The 17,111-nt window shown below is 46.4% G+C and overlaps 1 protein-coding gene across 1 annotated transcript in view; it reads left to right on the top strand.

Annotated features, from left to right (window-relative positions):
• LOC137385213 (equilibrative nucleobase transporter 1-like) overlaps positions 1–5,210 on the top strand; it is a 123,164-nt gene extending 117,954 nt beyond the window's left edge. The window contains exons 9-11 of the mRNA XM_068060202.1: positions 2,440–2,623; positions 4,033–4,156; positions 5,085–5,210. Of these exons, the coding sequence (XP_067916303.1) occupies positions 2,440–2,623; positions 4,033–4,156; positions 5,085–5,210 (434 nt within the window). The remainder of the gene's footprint in view (positions 1–2,439; positions 2,624–4,032; positions 4,157–5,084) is intronic.
• Positions 5,211–17,111: the final 11,901 nt, after the last annotated feature.

Here is a 17,111-nt window from a genome sequence, read left to right as displayed (position 1 = left end):
TGGATTGATTTGCTGGAGCCTCTCTCTCTCTGACTCTGTGATGGGTTTTGGATTGATTTGCTGGAGCCTCTCTCTCTCTCTCTCTCTCTCTCTGAGTCTGTGATGGGTTTTGGATTGATTTGCTGGAGCCTCTCGCTGTCTCTCTCTGACTCTGTGATGGGTTTTGGATTGATTTGCTGGAGCCTCTCTCTCTCTCTCTCTCTGTGATGGGTTTTGGATTGATTTGCTGGAGCCTCTCTCTCTCTCTCTCTCTCTCTGTGATGGGTTTTGGATTGATTTGCTGGAGCCTCTCTCTCTCTCTCTCTCTGACTCTGTGATGGGTTTTGGATTGATTTGCTGGAGCCTCTCGCTGTCTCTCTCTGACTCTGTGATGGGTTTTGGATTGATTTGCTGGAGCCTCTCTCTCTCTCTCTCTCTCTCTCTCTGTGATGGGTTTTGGATTGATTTGCTGGAGCCTCTCTCTCTCTCTCTCTCTCTCTCTGTGATGGGTTTTGGATTGATTTGCTGGAGTCTCTCTCTCTCTGTGATGGGTTTTGGATTGATTTGCTTTAGTCTCTCTCTCTCTGTGATGGGTTTTGGATTGATTTGCTGGAGTCTCTCTCTCTCTGTGATGGGTTTTGGATTGATTTGCTGGAGCCTCTCTCTGTCACTTTGGGATGGGTTATGGATTGATTTGTTGGAGTCTCTCTGTCTCTCTCTGTGATGGCTTTGCTGGAGTCACTCTCTGGCGCGTTGTCTCTCTGGGATTTGGTATGGGAGGGATTTATGAGAGCTCTCTCGCTCTCTATCTCTCTGGGATGTGGTATGGGGGGTATTTACGAGATCTCGGTCACTCTCGCTGGAATGTGTAATGGGTGCATTTAGAAGACCTCTCTCTCTTTCTCTCTGGGATGTGTAATGGGGGGATTTAGAAGACCTCTCTCTCTTTCTCTATGGAATGTGTAATGGGTGCATTTAGAAGACCTCTCTCTCTTTCTCTCTGGGATGTGTAATGGGGGCATTTAGAAGACCCCTCTCTCTTTCTCTCTGGGATGTGTAATGGGGGGATTTAGAAGACCCCTCTCTCTTTCTCTCTGGGATGTGTAATGGGGGGATTTAGAAGACCCCTCTCTCTTTCTCTCTGGGATGTGTAATGGGGGGATTTAGAAGACCTCTCTCTCTTTCTCTCTGGGATGTGTAATGGGGGGATTTAGAAGACCTCTCTCTCTTTCTCTCTGGGATGTGTAATGGGGGGATTTAGAAGACCCCTCTCTCTTTCTCTCTGGGATGTGTAATGGGGGGATTTAGAAGATCTCTCTCACTTTCTCTCTGGGATGTGGTATGTGGGGATTTAGAAGACCTCTCTCTCTTTCTCTCAGGGATGTGTAATGGGGGGATTTAGAAGACCTCTCTCTCTTTCTCTCTGGGATGTGTAATGGGGGGATTTAGAAGACCCCTCTCTCTTTCTCTCTGGGATGTGTAATGGGGGGATTTAGAAGACCTCTCTCTCTTTCTCTCTGGGATGTGTAATGGGGGGATTTAGAAGACCCCTCTCTCTTTCTCTCTGGGATGTGTAATGGGGGAATTTAGAAGACCCCTCTCTCTTTCTCTCTGGGATGTGTAATGTGGGGATTTAGAAGACCTCTCTCTCTTTCTCTCTGGGATGTGTAATGGGAGGATTTAGAAGACCTCTCTCTATTTCTCTCTGGGATGTGTAATGGGGGGATTTAGAAGACCTCTCTCTCTTTCTCTCTGGGATGTGTAATGGGGGGATTTAGAAGACCTCTCTCTCTTTCTCTCTGGGATGTGTAATGGGGGGATTTAGAAGACCCCTGTCTCTTTCTCTCTGGGATGTGTAATGGGGGGATTTAGAAGACCTCTCTCACTTTCTGTCTGGGATGTGTAATGGGGGGATTTAGAAGACCTCCCTCTCTTTCTCTCTGGGATGTGTAATGGGGGGATTTAGAAGACCTCTCTCTCTTTCTCTCTGGAATGTGTACTGTGGGGATTTAGAAGACCTCTCTCTCTTTGTCTCTGGGATGTGGTATGTGGGGATTTAGAAGACCTCTCTCTCTTTCTCTCTCTCTGAGATGTGGTATGGGGGGGATTTCGGAGAGGTCTCTGGTGCTCTCGCTCTCTGAGATGTAGTATGGGGGGGAGCGGTTTAGGAGCGCTCTCTGGTGCTCTCTCTCTCTGGGATGTGGTATGTGGGGATTTAGGAGAGTTCTCTCTGTCTCTCGGATGGGGAATGAGGGGATTTAGTGGAGCCCTTCTCTCTTTCTGGGATTGGATCTGTGGTAATTTCAGAAAGCCTCTCTCTCTCTCTCTCTGGAATGGCTTGTAGGGGGATTTAGGAAAGCTCTCTCTCTCCAGGATGTGTTGGGGTACAGGGTGGCTTTTGGGGACTGTCAATTCCAGAACGTGTGTTTATTTTTGCTCCTCTCTCTCATACCCTGTCAGAATCACAGCGACTGGCCGACATGAAGTCAGCGGTGCTATCTCAGACCATCACCATTACCATCTCCATCCTGTTCTCGATCTCCGCCACTATCCCTGTGTTGGAAGTTCAGTACCTGACCTTTGTGCTGCAGGTGATCAGTCGCTCATTCCTGAGTGGGGGTTGCACCACGTTCATCACTGTCACGTAAGTCAACCCTGACATCGGAGGAGGTGACTTTCTGTTTGTGCACCATAGCTCGTATGCTTAGATCTGGGATTGAGAGACCAGGAGTCCATTCAGATTCCAGTTATACTGTTAGATCTGGGATTGAGAGACCAGGAGTCCATTCAGATTCCAGTTATACTGTTAGATCTGGGATTGAGAGACCAGGAGTCCATTCAGATTCCAGTTATACTGTTAGATCTGGGATTGAGAGACCAGGAGTCCATTCAGATTCCAGTTATACTGTTAGATCTGGGATTGAGAGACCAGGAGTCCATTCAGATTCCAGTTATACTGTTAGATCTGGGATTGAGAGACCAGGAGTCCATTCAGATTCCAGTTATACTGTTAGATCTGGGATTGAGAGACCAGGAGTCCATTCAGATTCCAGTTATACTGTTAGATCTGGGATTGAGAGACCAGGATTCCATTCAGATTCCAGTTATACTGTTAGATCTGGGATTGAGAGACCAGGAGTCCATTCAGATTCCAGTTATACTGTTAGATCTGGGATTTAGAGACCAGGAGTCCATTCAGATTCCAGTTATACTGTTAGATCTGGGATTGAGAGACCAGGATTCCATTCAGATTCCAGTTATACTGTTAGATCTGGGATTGAGAGACCAGGAGTCCATTCAGATTCCAGTTATACTGTTAGATCTGGGATTTAGAGACCAGGAGTCCATTCAGATTCCAGTTATACTGTTAGATCTGGGATTGAGAGACCAGGAGTCCATTCAGATTCCAGTTATACTGTTAGATCTGGGATTGAGAGACCAGGAGTCCATTCAGATTCCAGTTATACTGTTAGATCTGGGATTGAGAGACCAGAATTCCATTCAGATTCCAGTTATACTGTTAGATCTGGGATTGAGAGACCAGGAGTCCATTCAGATTCCAGTTATACTGTTAGATCTGGGATTGAGAGACCAGGAGTCCATTCAGATTCCAGTTATACTGTTAGATCTGGGATTGAGAGACCAGGAGTCCATTCAGATTCCAGTTATACTGTTAGATCTGGGATTGAGAGACCAGGAGTCCATTCAGATTCCAGTTATACTGTTAGATCTGGGATTGAGAGACCAGGAGTCCATTCAGATTCCAGTTATACTGTTAGATCTGGGATTGAGAGACCAGGAGTCTATTCAGATTTGGAGATGATGTTTGTGGGTGAGACCGGAACTTGGAGTCACTAATAAATCCAGATAAACACGAGACAGAAAGGAATAGAAAGAGATGGTGATGGAGTGAGATGAAGAGGCGATGGGAGGAGGCTCGTGTGGAGCATAAACACCAGCATGGACCCACTGGGCTGAAAGGCCTGTTACTGTTCTATGGACTCTATGTAATTCTCTGAACCACCTCCTCCTCTTTCTGCCTATTCCCTGCAGGTTCCCTTTGTGCCACTTTGGAAAGATCTATGGTCTGGGACAGGCTATCTCAGCAATTGTCTCTCTGCTCCAGTACCCTTTCTTCACTCTGATCCAGGGACCCTTGCAAGACAACCCCCTGTATGTGAGTATCAGATTTCAGAACTCTGGGTCTCCCTCTGATCTGTGTCAGAGTGTCATGGTCCATTGAGAGGCATTGGGCGAGGCATTTTTATGGAAGTTAGATAGGGAGAGAGAGATCTGGCTGCCTCTGTCAGGCTGGGGTTGAAATCTCAGGTCGCCCCAGGTCACTTGGGGGTGAAAGATCAGTGTCTGAGCTAGGATTTGACCTCCCCACAACCTAGGATCCGAGGGGAACATAGAGTACAAAAGCCGGGAAGTTATACTAAACCTTTATCAAACACTGGTTAGACCCCAGCTGGAGGATTGTGTTCAATTCTGAGCACCACACTTTAGCAAGGATGTCCAGGTCTTGGAGAGGGAGCAGAGGAGATTGACCTGAATGGTCCCAGGGATGAGGGAGTTCAGTTAATGTGGAGAGACTGGAGATGCTGGGATTGTTCTCCTTACAGCAGAGAAGGTTAAGGGGAGATTTAATCGAGGCGTTCAAAATCAGGAAGGGTTTTGATAGAGTAAATAAGGAGAAACTGTTTCCAATAGCAGAAATGGTTCATAACCTAAGAATACAGATTTAATGTGATTCGTTAAAAAAACAGCGATCTGTGGAAAAGCTTTTTCAGATAACAAGTGGTTAGCATTTACAATGAGCTACCTGACAGGGCGGTGGATACAGATTTAATAGCAGCCTTCAAAAGGGAATTAGATAAATACCTGAAGGAGAAAAAAAAAATCAGATACGGGGAAAGAGCGGGGGTGGGGGGGGGAGGGCGGTGAGTGGGATTGACTGGACGGCTCTATGAAAGAGCCAGCACAGACACGATGGGTTGAATGGCCTCCCTCTCTGCTGTTCTATTCTATGATTGTACGAAAACGGTTCGAGATTGTCTTTGCCTGAACACTAACTCTGTTACATTTTGTCAATTTTGACACAGTTGAACATCGGATTCATCGTGCTGGTAACCCTGACGTGCATCCATCCCATCAACGTGTACCTGCACATCCGACGGGAAAACCTGAGCGAGCAGGATGATCAACCGGAAAGCAACACGATTATCTGAAGTGGACACTTTATTGGAGTGTGGGGGGTGTCGATGGGCGTGGTTGTGGTTGCGTTTACCTTTACAGTGAGTCCCAAGAAAATATTTTTTTGAAAATCTGACCAATTATAAACACTGCTGTTTCCTAGGTGTGGGAACAGATTAAAAGTAAGCTAATCAATGAACTAATCAGCTAACAGACTCACTGTGAAGCTGTGGAGCCAATTTATAAAAAATAACAAGCAGAAGCTAACAGGACAGCTACAGATAGCTTAATAGTAGTCTATTGTTTAATAATCAGCCTGACAGTTCAAGGAGGGGGGATGTGAAACTAGTGAAATAAAATGCAAGTATAAAATGCTGAGTCGAATGAACCAATCAGTCACTGATAATAGAAGTCTGCAAACCACTCAGAAACAAGTGGGGGGGGGGGGGGGAGGGGGGTGGTGGCGTTACTAGTTTTGTTTGAAAAACTATAAGAAAGACTTGCTGTCGTGAGCACATGTTTGTTCTTTTGTTTCTTTCTTTTGGTTTTGCTATTTTGCATGTTCTTTGTTTTGCTTTTTGTTCTTTTTGTAACCTTGCAATGTAACAACCATATCCTGCAATAAAGTTTCTAAAAGTTACAGTCAGACTTCGTCTCTCTTTGTAACTGATGGGATCCAACATAGGAAACCAGGGGACTGTGTCCCACGCTGAGATGTTTGGTTCAGAAGATGAGCTCAATGAGAGGTTAGCGAACAGTGTTCATTCTTTCCTTTTCAAGCAAACCTTGTTGTTTTAATCCAGGGGATTATCCATTGCAAATAGTTCTCTTTCAGAGCATGACTGGGCACCCCTTTTTTATTTTTATTTTAGTTTGTTTCATCATTTTTTCTGACCATGTGCCTGCCCACTTTTTTCATGTTTGTGCTTTTGGCTCGGGCTGCACGAACGCTTTGTATTTACCACACCATTAATACACTGTCTTTGCCTTTGCCCCATCAACCCCTCGTCAGTAATCCTGTGACTCTGTCCAATCAACACTTTCCCTTTAGTTATCTTTTGCCCCACCCCTGCTTTATTTGCTTTAAATCTACTACATTTCTAACCTTTGCCAGTTCTGATGAAAGCTCATTGGCCTGAAATGTTAACTCTGCTGCTCTCTCCACAGATGCTGCCAGACCTGCTGAGTATTTCCAGCATTTTTTGTTTTTATTTCACACTTCCAGCATCTGAAGTACTTTCCTTTTATTTTCGTCTTTTTTCTCTGATCTCTCCTCCCCCCTCTCCTCTCCTCCCCCTCTCATTCCTTTCTCCTTCTCCCCTTTGCTCCTTCTGCTCCCCTTCTCCCCCCACCCCCCCACTCCCCCCTTCTTGCTCAGTCTCATTGTAACCTCTTAAAGCCCCCTGATCAATGTCCCCACAATCTGGGTGCTGTACTGCTCCATTTAAAGCATTTCCATTTTAGCTGCCATAAATTCACCCAGCAGTGGCGCCACAGTATTTGGCAAGAGTATATTCCCTTTTCAGGGTGGCAGTAATGGGGCCCGTAGCAATGTTGCAGTGCTCAGCAAAAGTGCATTTCCCTTTTAAGAGTGATGGAATGGGCACTGTTCCAGGAAGAGTTGCAGTGGTGACTGATATAATGTATTTCCCTTTTAATACTGTCAGCGTGGGGCCCGCAAAAACAAGTGTCCTTCATGAAGAATATCTGTACTCAATGTACAGAGATTACAGGTCCCTGCAGAGGACACACAGCTCACAAGTCAAAATAATGGCTTGGGTGATGAAAATTAATGTTTGCTTGGTCAGGGTGTTTAAGATTAATGTTTGGTAATGAAGTGAATAATCAGACATATTACTGTGTCCACTTGTGTGAATCTGTTTAAAAGATGAGGAAGGAATAATCCAACAGTTGTAATGTCAAAAGTGGCAGCCAATTTGTGCACAGCAAGCTCCCACAAACAGTCATATGGTCAATGACCCAATCATCTGCATTTCTTGTCAGGGAGTTTGGTTGAGGGGTAAATATTGGGCCCCAGAACATCAGGAGGAACTTCCTGGCTCTTCTTCCAGAGTGGCCACGGGATATTTTACATCCACTTGAGAGGGGGGCCTCGGTTTAATGTCTCATCCTGAGGGACGGATAAAAAGGGTGGAAAAGGGATCTGACCGAGCCCCCTCTTGAAAGTCCTGAACTATATTTCGGTCCTAAATCGTTCCCAACTGTGTTTTCAAAACTCCTGAGAGGTTTTAATTTTGTATAATTCCCCGTTTGTCTTTTTTTTAAAACTCTGGCTCCCTAGCTCAGGGGTTCTGAGTTCAAAGCTCAGTTTCGACTTCTGTCTCTACACTCCCTGTCAGTTAACAAAACGGTTAGACCATCAACCATTCACTCCACACTTTACACGCAGCCCACAACAGTTTCACTGTCCCATCCAGAGTCTCTGTCCTGCCTTTTTCGCATCAATTCTCAGACCCACCAATATATCCCGAGATTCCACATTTTCTGCTGTCACTGTTTTTATTCTCAAGATGTAGTGAAGCACCAGGAGATAAACCAATTTTAACCAATAATTCACCCTGTGACCATTTACTTTACTGCAGGTGTCTCGTGTGTAAATATTCCAACCTATACCTTGCCCAGGTGGGATTTGAGCTGCACAATCTGAAAACTAACGCGTGACCATAACCATTCAGCCACGGTCCCTGCTTTGGATTTGTGTATCAAGCAGTTTGACTTAAATTCCCAATCTCTGACCTGCTCCTGTAGGCACAATATTTATGTGGGGGCTGGTCCAGTTAAATTTCTGGTCAATGGCAACCTCCAGGATGTTGATGGAGAAGGATTCTTGACATTCCATCAGGATCCTGTAAGGGGAAAATGAACTGTCAGTTCCAGGAAAGTATTGTTTTAAATTTATTCACGGGATATGGTCGATGCTGGTAAGGCCAGCATTTATTGCCCATCCCTAATTACCCTTGAGAAGATGATGGTGAGCTGATTTCTTGAATAAACTGAGTTGCTTGCTATGCCATTTCAGAGGACAGTAAACAGTGGGTCTGAAGTCACATATAAGACCAGGCAAGAACTGTAGGTTTCCTTTCTTGAAGAACATTAGTGAACCAAATGGGTTTTTATGACAATGCATTAGTTTGTCATCATTACTGATGTGAGCATTTATTACAGATTTTAATTAATTAATTGAAATTAAATTCCTCAGCTGCCTTGATTGGATTTGGAGAGATCATGCTGAGCAGATCATGCTTGACTAATCAAACTAAATTTTCTGATGAGGTCACAGAAAAGGTTGATGAAGGGAATGCGGTGGATGTTGTTTATCTAGATTTTAAGAAAGCATTTGATAAGGTACCACATAAAAGGATGTTTAACAAAATTGAGGCTCATGGAATAGGAGGGTCACTGTCAGCTTGGATAAAAAATTGGCTTAAGGACAGAAACCAGCAAGTCATGGTAAATTATTGCTTTTCAGACTGGAGGATAGTAGACAGAGGTGTTCCTCAAGGATCAGTGTTGGGGCAACTGTTTTTTCTTTTCTATATATAAATGACTTGGATCTTGGAATAGAGTAGAATCTCAAAATTTGTCAATGACACCAAACTTGGAGGTGTGGCAAACAGTAAGGATGACTTGAACCGACTGCAACAGGACATCCGTAGGCTAGCTGAGTGGGCAGACAGGTGGTCGATGGAATTTAATACTGACAAGTGTGAGATGATGCATTTTGCTAGGAGGAGTAGGGAAAGGCAATATATACTTAATGGCACAGTTCTGAAGAGTTTACAGGAACGGAGGGACCTGGGGGTGCATGTGCATCGATCTTTGAAGGTGGCAGGAAAGCAGATGGGATCTTGGGCTTCATAATTGGAGGTATTGAGTAAAAAAGCAGGGATATTATGCTGAATATGGGATTACCGCAGGGTTGGTATAAATAGGTAGTTGTTGGTCGGCACAGACTCGGTGGGCCAAAGGGCCTGTTTCAGTGCTGTATCTCTAAATAAAAATAAAATAAGTGAATAAGTATTATCATCATGATAAACCTAAAAAGACATTTTGTCAGCGAGCATCTTGACCACATGTTGAACTGAGTATGCTGTGGTGTATCATTGATTCTTTCTATTGCAGGCCATTATCACCCGCTCTGTAACAAAGTTCTTTCTCATATTCCTCCTGCATCTCTTGCCCAATACCTTTAATCTGTGTCCCCTGGTCTTTATACCATTGGTTAATGAGAACAGTATTTCCTTATCTAACTTATCTAAGCCTGTCATAATCTTGTACATTTCTATTCAATCTCCCATCCATCTCCTTTGTTCTAAGGATAACAAACCCAGCTTTTCCAATCTAACCTTGTAACTAAAATCTTCCAACTGTGGAACCATTCTTGTAAATCTCCTCAAGGACTCTCCACATTCTTCCTAAAGTGTGGTGACCAGAACTGGACACAATACTCCAGTTGGGGCCTAACCAGAGCTTTATAAAGGTTCAGCATAACTTCCCTGCTTTTGTCCTCAATGCTTGTTTATGAATCCCAAGATCCCATATGCTTCACTAACCACTCTCTCAATATGTCCTGCCACCTTCAAAGATCGATGCACATGCACCCCCAAGTCCCTCCGTTCCTGCACACTCTTTAGAACTGTGCTGTTATGCATATATTACTTCTCCCTTCTGCCAAAATGCATCACCTCTCACTTGTCAGTATTAAATTCCATCTGCCACCTCTCTGCCCATTCTGCTAGCCTATCGATGTCCTGTTGTAAACGGTTAATATTGTCCTCACTGTTTGCCTCACCTCTATATTCAGTGTTATCGGCAAATTTTGAGGTTCTACACTGTATTCCAAATCACTTATATATAGCAAAACAAGCAGTGGTCCCAGAACTGACCCTTGGCCAACACCACTGTCTACCATCCTCCAGTCTGAAAAACAACCATTGACTATGACTCGCTGTTTTCTGTCCTTAAGCTAATTTTTTATCCAATTAGACACTGACTCTCCTACTTCATGAGCTTCAATTTTGTTAACCAGCTTTTTATGTGGTATCTTATCAAACACTTTTTAAAAATCCATATAAACAACATCCACCACATTCCCTTCACCAACCTTCTCTGTCACTTCATCAAAAATTCAATTAGATTAGTCAAGCATGATCTGCCTTTTACAAATCTATCTTGGCTTTCCTTAATTAACTCAAACCTCTCCAAGTGTCTGTTGATATTTCCCCTGATTATTGTTTCTAAAACCTTATCCACCACTGATGTTAAACTAACTGGCCTCTAGTTGCTCGGACTGTCCTTATACACTTAAGTGAATAAGTGTGTCACATTTGCCACTCTCCAATTTTCTGGCATCTCCCCCATATCCAGGGAAGATTGGAAGATTATGGAAACCCTTCCGCTATCTCCATCCCCACTTCCTTTAGCAACCTGAGATGCAAGACATCCGGGCCAGGTGAATTATCTACCCGAAGCACAGCCAGACTTTTTTGACATCTCCCCTTTCAATTTTTATCTTATCCATTGCCTCTATTCTCTCTGCTTCTACCATTAATTTGTTAGATTCCATTTCTTTAGTGAACACTGATACAAAGTACTCATTAAGTATGTTAGCCTTGCCCTGCGCCTCTAAGCATATAATACCCTCTCTAATAGACCCACTCCTCCTCTTAGTACTCACTTACCATTTACATGCCAGTAGAAGATCTTTGGGACTCATTTTATGTTGATCACCATTCTATTTTCATATTCTCTCTTTGCCAGTCTTATTTTCCTCCTCAGTGCCCTTCTCAACTTATTGTATATGGCCTGGTTCTCACTTGCATCATATACCCTCTGTTTTTGTTTAATCATATTCTCTATCTCCCTTGTCAGCCAAATAGCCCTGTTATTAGATTCCCTACCTTTCACCCTTGTTGGAATGTTCCTAGCCTGTACCTGAAGCATCTCTTCCTTAAAGATAACCCATTGTTTCAATACAGCTCTTCCTGCCAGTCTTCGGTTCCATTCTACCCTGGCTGGATCCCTTCTCATCATGAAATTGGTCCTCATCTAATCAAGCCATTCTACCTTATTTTGTTCCTTGTTTTTCTGCATTACAAGTCTAAGCCTTAATGATACGATGATCGGTCTTCCCCAAATGCTCCGCACAGACACTTGGTCCACTTGGCCCACCTCATTTCCCAGCAATGCCTCTTTTCTAATTGGACTGAGAACATACCGATCGAAAAAGTTCTCCTGCACACATTCCAGAAATTCCTCCCCCTCCTTACCCTTTAATCTGAACACACTAGCCTGGATTCATGTCTGCGGCCACAGGAACGCCAGTCTTTCCCCTGACTATTGAATCTCCTATCACTATGGTTCTTTCAGTCTTCCTCGTACTCCTTGTACAGCTGAGCCAGCCATGGTCCCATGGAATTGGCCCTGGCTGCATTCTCCAGATGGACCATCACTTTCCTCAGTATTTGAATACCGGTTGGAGACTCAGACACACTTAGCGGACCCCTGCACTGTTACTCTGCCTTGGCAGTCCTCAACGTTGACTCCAGGCCCCATGAAGGCTCATGGCATCAGGTCAAATATGGGCAAGGAAACCTCCTGCTGATTACCACCTACCGCCCTGCCCCCACCCCTCCCCCTTTCCCCCTCCCCCCCCCCCCAGCTGATGAATCAATGCTCCTACATGCTGAACACCACTTGGAAGAAGCACTGAGGTAGCAAGTGCACAGAATGTACTCTGGGTGGGGGACTTCAATGCCCATCACCAAGAATGGCTTGGTATCACCATTACTGATCGAGCTGGCCAAGTCCTGAAGAACATAGCTGTCAGACTGGGTCTGCAGCAGGTGGTGAGGTAACCAACAAGAGGGAAAATTATACTTGACCTTGTCCTCACCAATCTGCCTGCCACAGATGCATTTGTCCATGACTGTATTGGTAGGAGTGACCACTGCATAGTCCTTGTGGAGACAAAGTCCTGTCTTCACATTGAGGATACCCTCCATCATGTGTGGCACTACCACCGTGCTAAATGGGATAGATTCAGAACCGATCTGGCAGCTCAAAACTGGGTATCCACGAGACGCTGTGGGCCATTTGCAGAGGCAGAATTGAACTCAACCACAATCTGTAACCTCATGGCCCAGTATATCCCCTCGTCTACCATTACCATCAAGCCGGGTGACCAACCTTGGTTCAATGAAGAATGCAGGAGGGCATGCCAGGAGCAGCATCAGGCATATCTCAACGAGGTGTCAGCCTGGTGAAGCTACAACCCAGGACTATGTGTGTGCCAAACAGCATAAGCAGCATGCGATAGACAGGGCTAAGCAATCCCATAACCAATGGATCAGATCTAAGCTCTGCAGTCCTGCCACATCCAGTCATGAATAGTGGTGGACAATTAAACTACTAATAGGAGGAGATGGCGCCACAAATATCCCCCATCCTCAATGATGGGGGTGCCCAGCACATCAGTGCAAAAAAACAAGGCTGAAGCATTTGCAACAATCTTCAGCCAGAAGTGCCGAGTGGATGATCCATCTCAGCCTCCTCCTGAAGTCCCCAGCATCAGGTGCCAGTCTTCAGCCAATTTGATTCACTCCGTGCGATATCAAGAAATGACTGAAGGCACTGGATACTGCAAAGGCTATGGGCCTTGATGACATTTCGACAATAGTACTGAAGACCTGTGCTCCAGAACTTGCCGTGCCCCTAGCCAAGCTGTTCCAGTACAGCTACAACACTGGCATCTACCTGGCAATGTGGAAAATTACCCAGGTACGTCCTGTACACAAAAAGCAGGACAAATCTAACCCGGTCAATTACCGCCTCATCAGCCTACTCTCAATCATCAGTAAAGTGATGGAAGGTGTCGTTGACAGTGCCATCAAGTGGCGGAGCTGAAACCTGATTGTAGGGATTCAAACATGACATTCCGAGAAAGTGGGGCACGGATTTGGGAGACAGCGACACGGTCAAGGAATAAAAGCAGAAAATATTGGTTTCTCTCTCTATAGATGCTGCCAGACCTTCTGAGTACTTCCAGAATTTTTTATCTTTATTTCAGATTTCCAGCATCCATAGTATTTTGCTTTTGAACTCATTCAAGGATTTTGAAGAGGAAAGGGAAAATGGAGATGGGGCGTAGTTTGCAGGGATGGAAGAATCAAGGTAGGTTTATTGAGGAGAGGGGTGATGAAGGCAGATTGAAGCAGAGGGGAACAATACCTGGGGAGAAAGAACTGTTTACACTATCAGCTAACATGGGAGCCAGGAAGGGAAGTCAGCAGTTTAGTCGGAATAGTGTTTAGGGAGCACGAGGTGAGTTTCATGGACAAGATGAGCTTTGAAAAGGCATTAAGGGCGATAGGAGAGAAGCTATTAAAAAAAAAGTTAGGTTTAGGATGGTGGGGGACTCTCAGATGAAGTTTGGCTCAGTGGGCTAAGGGAAGGGAGGGAAGCAGCTGATCCCTGAGACAAGGAAGTCCATGAGCTCCTCACACAGAGTTGGTAGTGAGAGTGGAGGAGACAGAGGAGAGGGGTTTAAGGAGAAAGTTTGTGGTGAAGAGAAGCCAGGTATTATCCTTGCCTTCCTGAATAATCTTTGAATGGTGCGGAGTCTTGGTGATGGAGAGCAGGACTTCTTGGGATGCAGGCATCGCCAGCAAGACCAGCATTTATTGCCCATCCCTAACTGCCCTTGAATTGAGTGGCTTGCTAGGCCCTTTAAGAGGGTAGTTAAGAGTCAACCACATTGCTGTGGGGCTGGAGTCACATTGTAGGCCAGGCCAGGTAAGGAGGGCAGATTTCCTTCCCTAAAGGACATTAGTGAAACAGATGGGTTTTTACAACAATTGATGATAGTTTCATGATCACCATTAGACTAGCTTTTTAATTCTAGATTTATATGTGATACCAGCCAGATCAGGCAACGGATAGTTCTTTGCAAAGACGTTCACATCTGTGTCCTTTTGACAAGTACAAATTCCCACACTCCCAGAACACAACTTCCCAAGCATTAGGATCCTGAAAAGGTGATCACGACATTCTCAGGAAAGAACAGGCACGAGGGACACTGGCAACACAATTTTCACATTCCCAGAGCACCCGACTAACAGAACCCTGGGAGCGAGATTTCCATATTACTAGGACACACACTGGGTACTAGGACACCAATATCGCAATTCCCACAATCCCAGGCCATAAATCCCGAGCACTAGTACTGTGGTACCCCCATTCCTGTTCGGACAGGGCACACCCGGGCACTATGACCCTGGAAGCACAATTTCTACATTCCTGGGACAAATCTCCTGGGTGCTAGGATCGTGGGAGACCAATTCCACATTCCCAGGACAATGCTCGGCCACCAGGGCACTGGGAGTACCATTCCCACATTCCTGATAATAGGGGCAGGTCGGTTCCTCACAGGTGGCAGCATCCTGAAGCCTCATTCTCTCATTCCTGATGACAGGAGGCAGGTTGGTCCCTCCCGGGCACCAGGACCGTGGGAGTGCCATTCCCACATTCCTGATACTAGCTGTTGGTCAGTCACTCCTGGGCACTAGGACTGTGGGAGCACCATTCCTACATTCCTGATACTAGCTGTTGGTCAGTCCCGCCCAGGCACTCGGACCCTGTGAGCACCATTCCCAAATTCCTGATAATAGGGGCCGGGTGGTCACTCAAGGGCATTAGGACCCAGGGAGCACCATTCACACATTCCTGATAATAGCCGCTGGTCCCTCCTGGACACTAGAACCCTAGGAGTAGCATTCCCACGTTCTAAGCATAGTACCTACAGAGCCAGCACTGGGGCCCTAGGACAAGGACAGCGGATGCATGGGAACACCACCACCTGCAAGATCCTCCCCAAGCCACACACCATCCTGACTTGGAATTATATCGCTGTTACTTCACGGTCGCTGGGTCAAAATCCTGGAACTCGTTCCTTAACAGCACTGTGGGTGTACCTACCCCACATGGACTGCAGTGGTTCAAGAAGGCAGCTCACCACCGCCTTCTCAAGGGCAATTAGGGATGGGCAATAAATGCTGGTCTGGCCAGCGTCGCCCACATCCCATGAACAAATAAAATAAATCCCTGGGACTATCATTCCCAGATTCCCAGGACATGACACACAGAGACAGTGTTAGGATCCTGGGAGCAACATTTCCACATTCCCAGGACCGGACACACACAGAGACAGAACTAGGCCCCTGGAACACCATTTACACATTCCCAGGACAGGACACATAAACAGCTCTAGGACCCTGGGAGCACCATTTACACATTCCCAGGACAGGACACACACTCAGACAGCACTAGGACCCTGGGAGCACCATTTACACATTCCCAGGACAGGACACACACTCAGACAGCACTAGGACCCTGGGAGCGCCATTTACACATTCCCAGGACAGGACACACACTCAGACAGCTCTAGGACCCTGGGAGCACCATTTACACATTCCCAGGACCGGACACACACAGTGACAACTCTCGGACCCGGCAGCACTATTTCCACATTCCCAGGGCAGGACACACAGAGAGACAGAACTAGGCCCCTGGGAGCACCATTTACACATTCCCAGGGCAGGACACATAAACAGCTCTAGGACCCTGGGAGCACCATTTACACATTCCCAGGACCGGACACACACAGTGACAACTCTCGGACCCGGCAGCACTATTTCCACATTCCCAGGGCAGGACACACAGAGAGACAGAACTAGGCCCCTGGGAGCACCATTTACACATTCCCAGGGCAGGACACACAGAGAGACAGAACTAGGCCCCTGGGAGCACCATTTACACATTCCCAGGACAGGACACACACTCAGACAGCTCTAGGACCCTGGGAGCACCATTTACACATTCCCAGGACAGGACACACACTCAGACAGCTCTAGGACCCTGGGAGCACCATTTACACATTCCCAGGACAGGACACACACTCAGACAGCTCTAGGACCCTGGGAGCACCATTTACACATTCCCAGGACAGGACACACACTCAGACAGCACTAGGACCCTGGGAGCACCATTTACACATTCCCAGGACAGGACACACACTCAGACAGCTCTAGGACCCTGGGAGCACCATTTACACATTCCCAGGACAGGACACACACTCAGACAGCACTAGGACCCTGGGAGCACCATTTACACATTCCCAGGACAGGACACACACTCAGACAGCTCTAGGACCCTGGGAGCACCATTTACACATTCCCAGGACCGGACACACACAGTGACAACTCTCGGACCCGGCAGCACTATTTACACATTCCCAGGACAGGACACACAGAGAGACAGAACTAGGCCCCTGGGAGCACCATTTACACATTCCCAGGACAGGACACACACTCAGACAGCTCTAGGACCCTGGGAGCACCATTTACACATTCCCAGGGCAGGACACACAGAGAGACAGAACTAGGCCCCTGGGAGCACCATTTACACATTCCCAGGGCAGGACACATAAACAGCTCTAGGACCCTGGGAGCACCATTTACACATTCCCAGGACCGGACACACACAGTGACAACTCTCGGACCCGGCAGCACTATTTCCACATTCCCAGGGCAGGACACACAGAGAGACAGAACTAGGCCCCTGGGAGCACCATTTACACATTCCCAGGGCAGGACACACAGAGAGACAGAACTAGGCCCCTGGGAGCACCATTTACACATTCCCAGGACAGGACACACACTCAGACAGCTCTAGGACCCTGGGAGCACCATTTACACATTCCCAGGACAGGACACACACTCAGACAGCTCTAGGACCCTGGGAGCACCATTTACACATTCCCAGGACAGGACACACACTCAGACAGCTCTAGGACCCTGGGAGCACCATTTACACATTCCCAGGACAGGACACACACTCAGACAGCACTAGGACCCTGG

This window comes from Heterodontus francisci, chromosome 28 (genome assembly GCF_036365525.1).
Source record: "Heterodontus francisci isolate sHetFra1 chromosome 28, sHetFra1.hap1, whole genome shotgun sequence".
In the NCBI taxonomy this organism is placed as follows: Eukaryota; Metazoa; Chordata; class Chondrichthyes; order Heterodontiformes; family Heterodontidae; genus Heterodontus; species Heterodontus francisci.
This window is presented reverse-complemented; position numbering and strand designations above follow the sequence as displayed.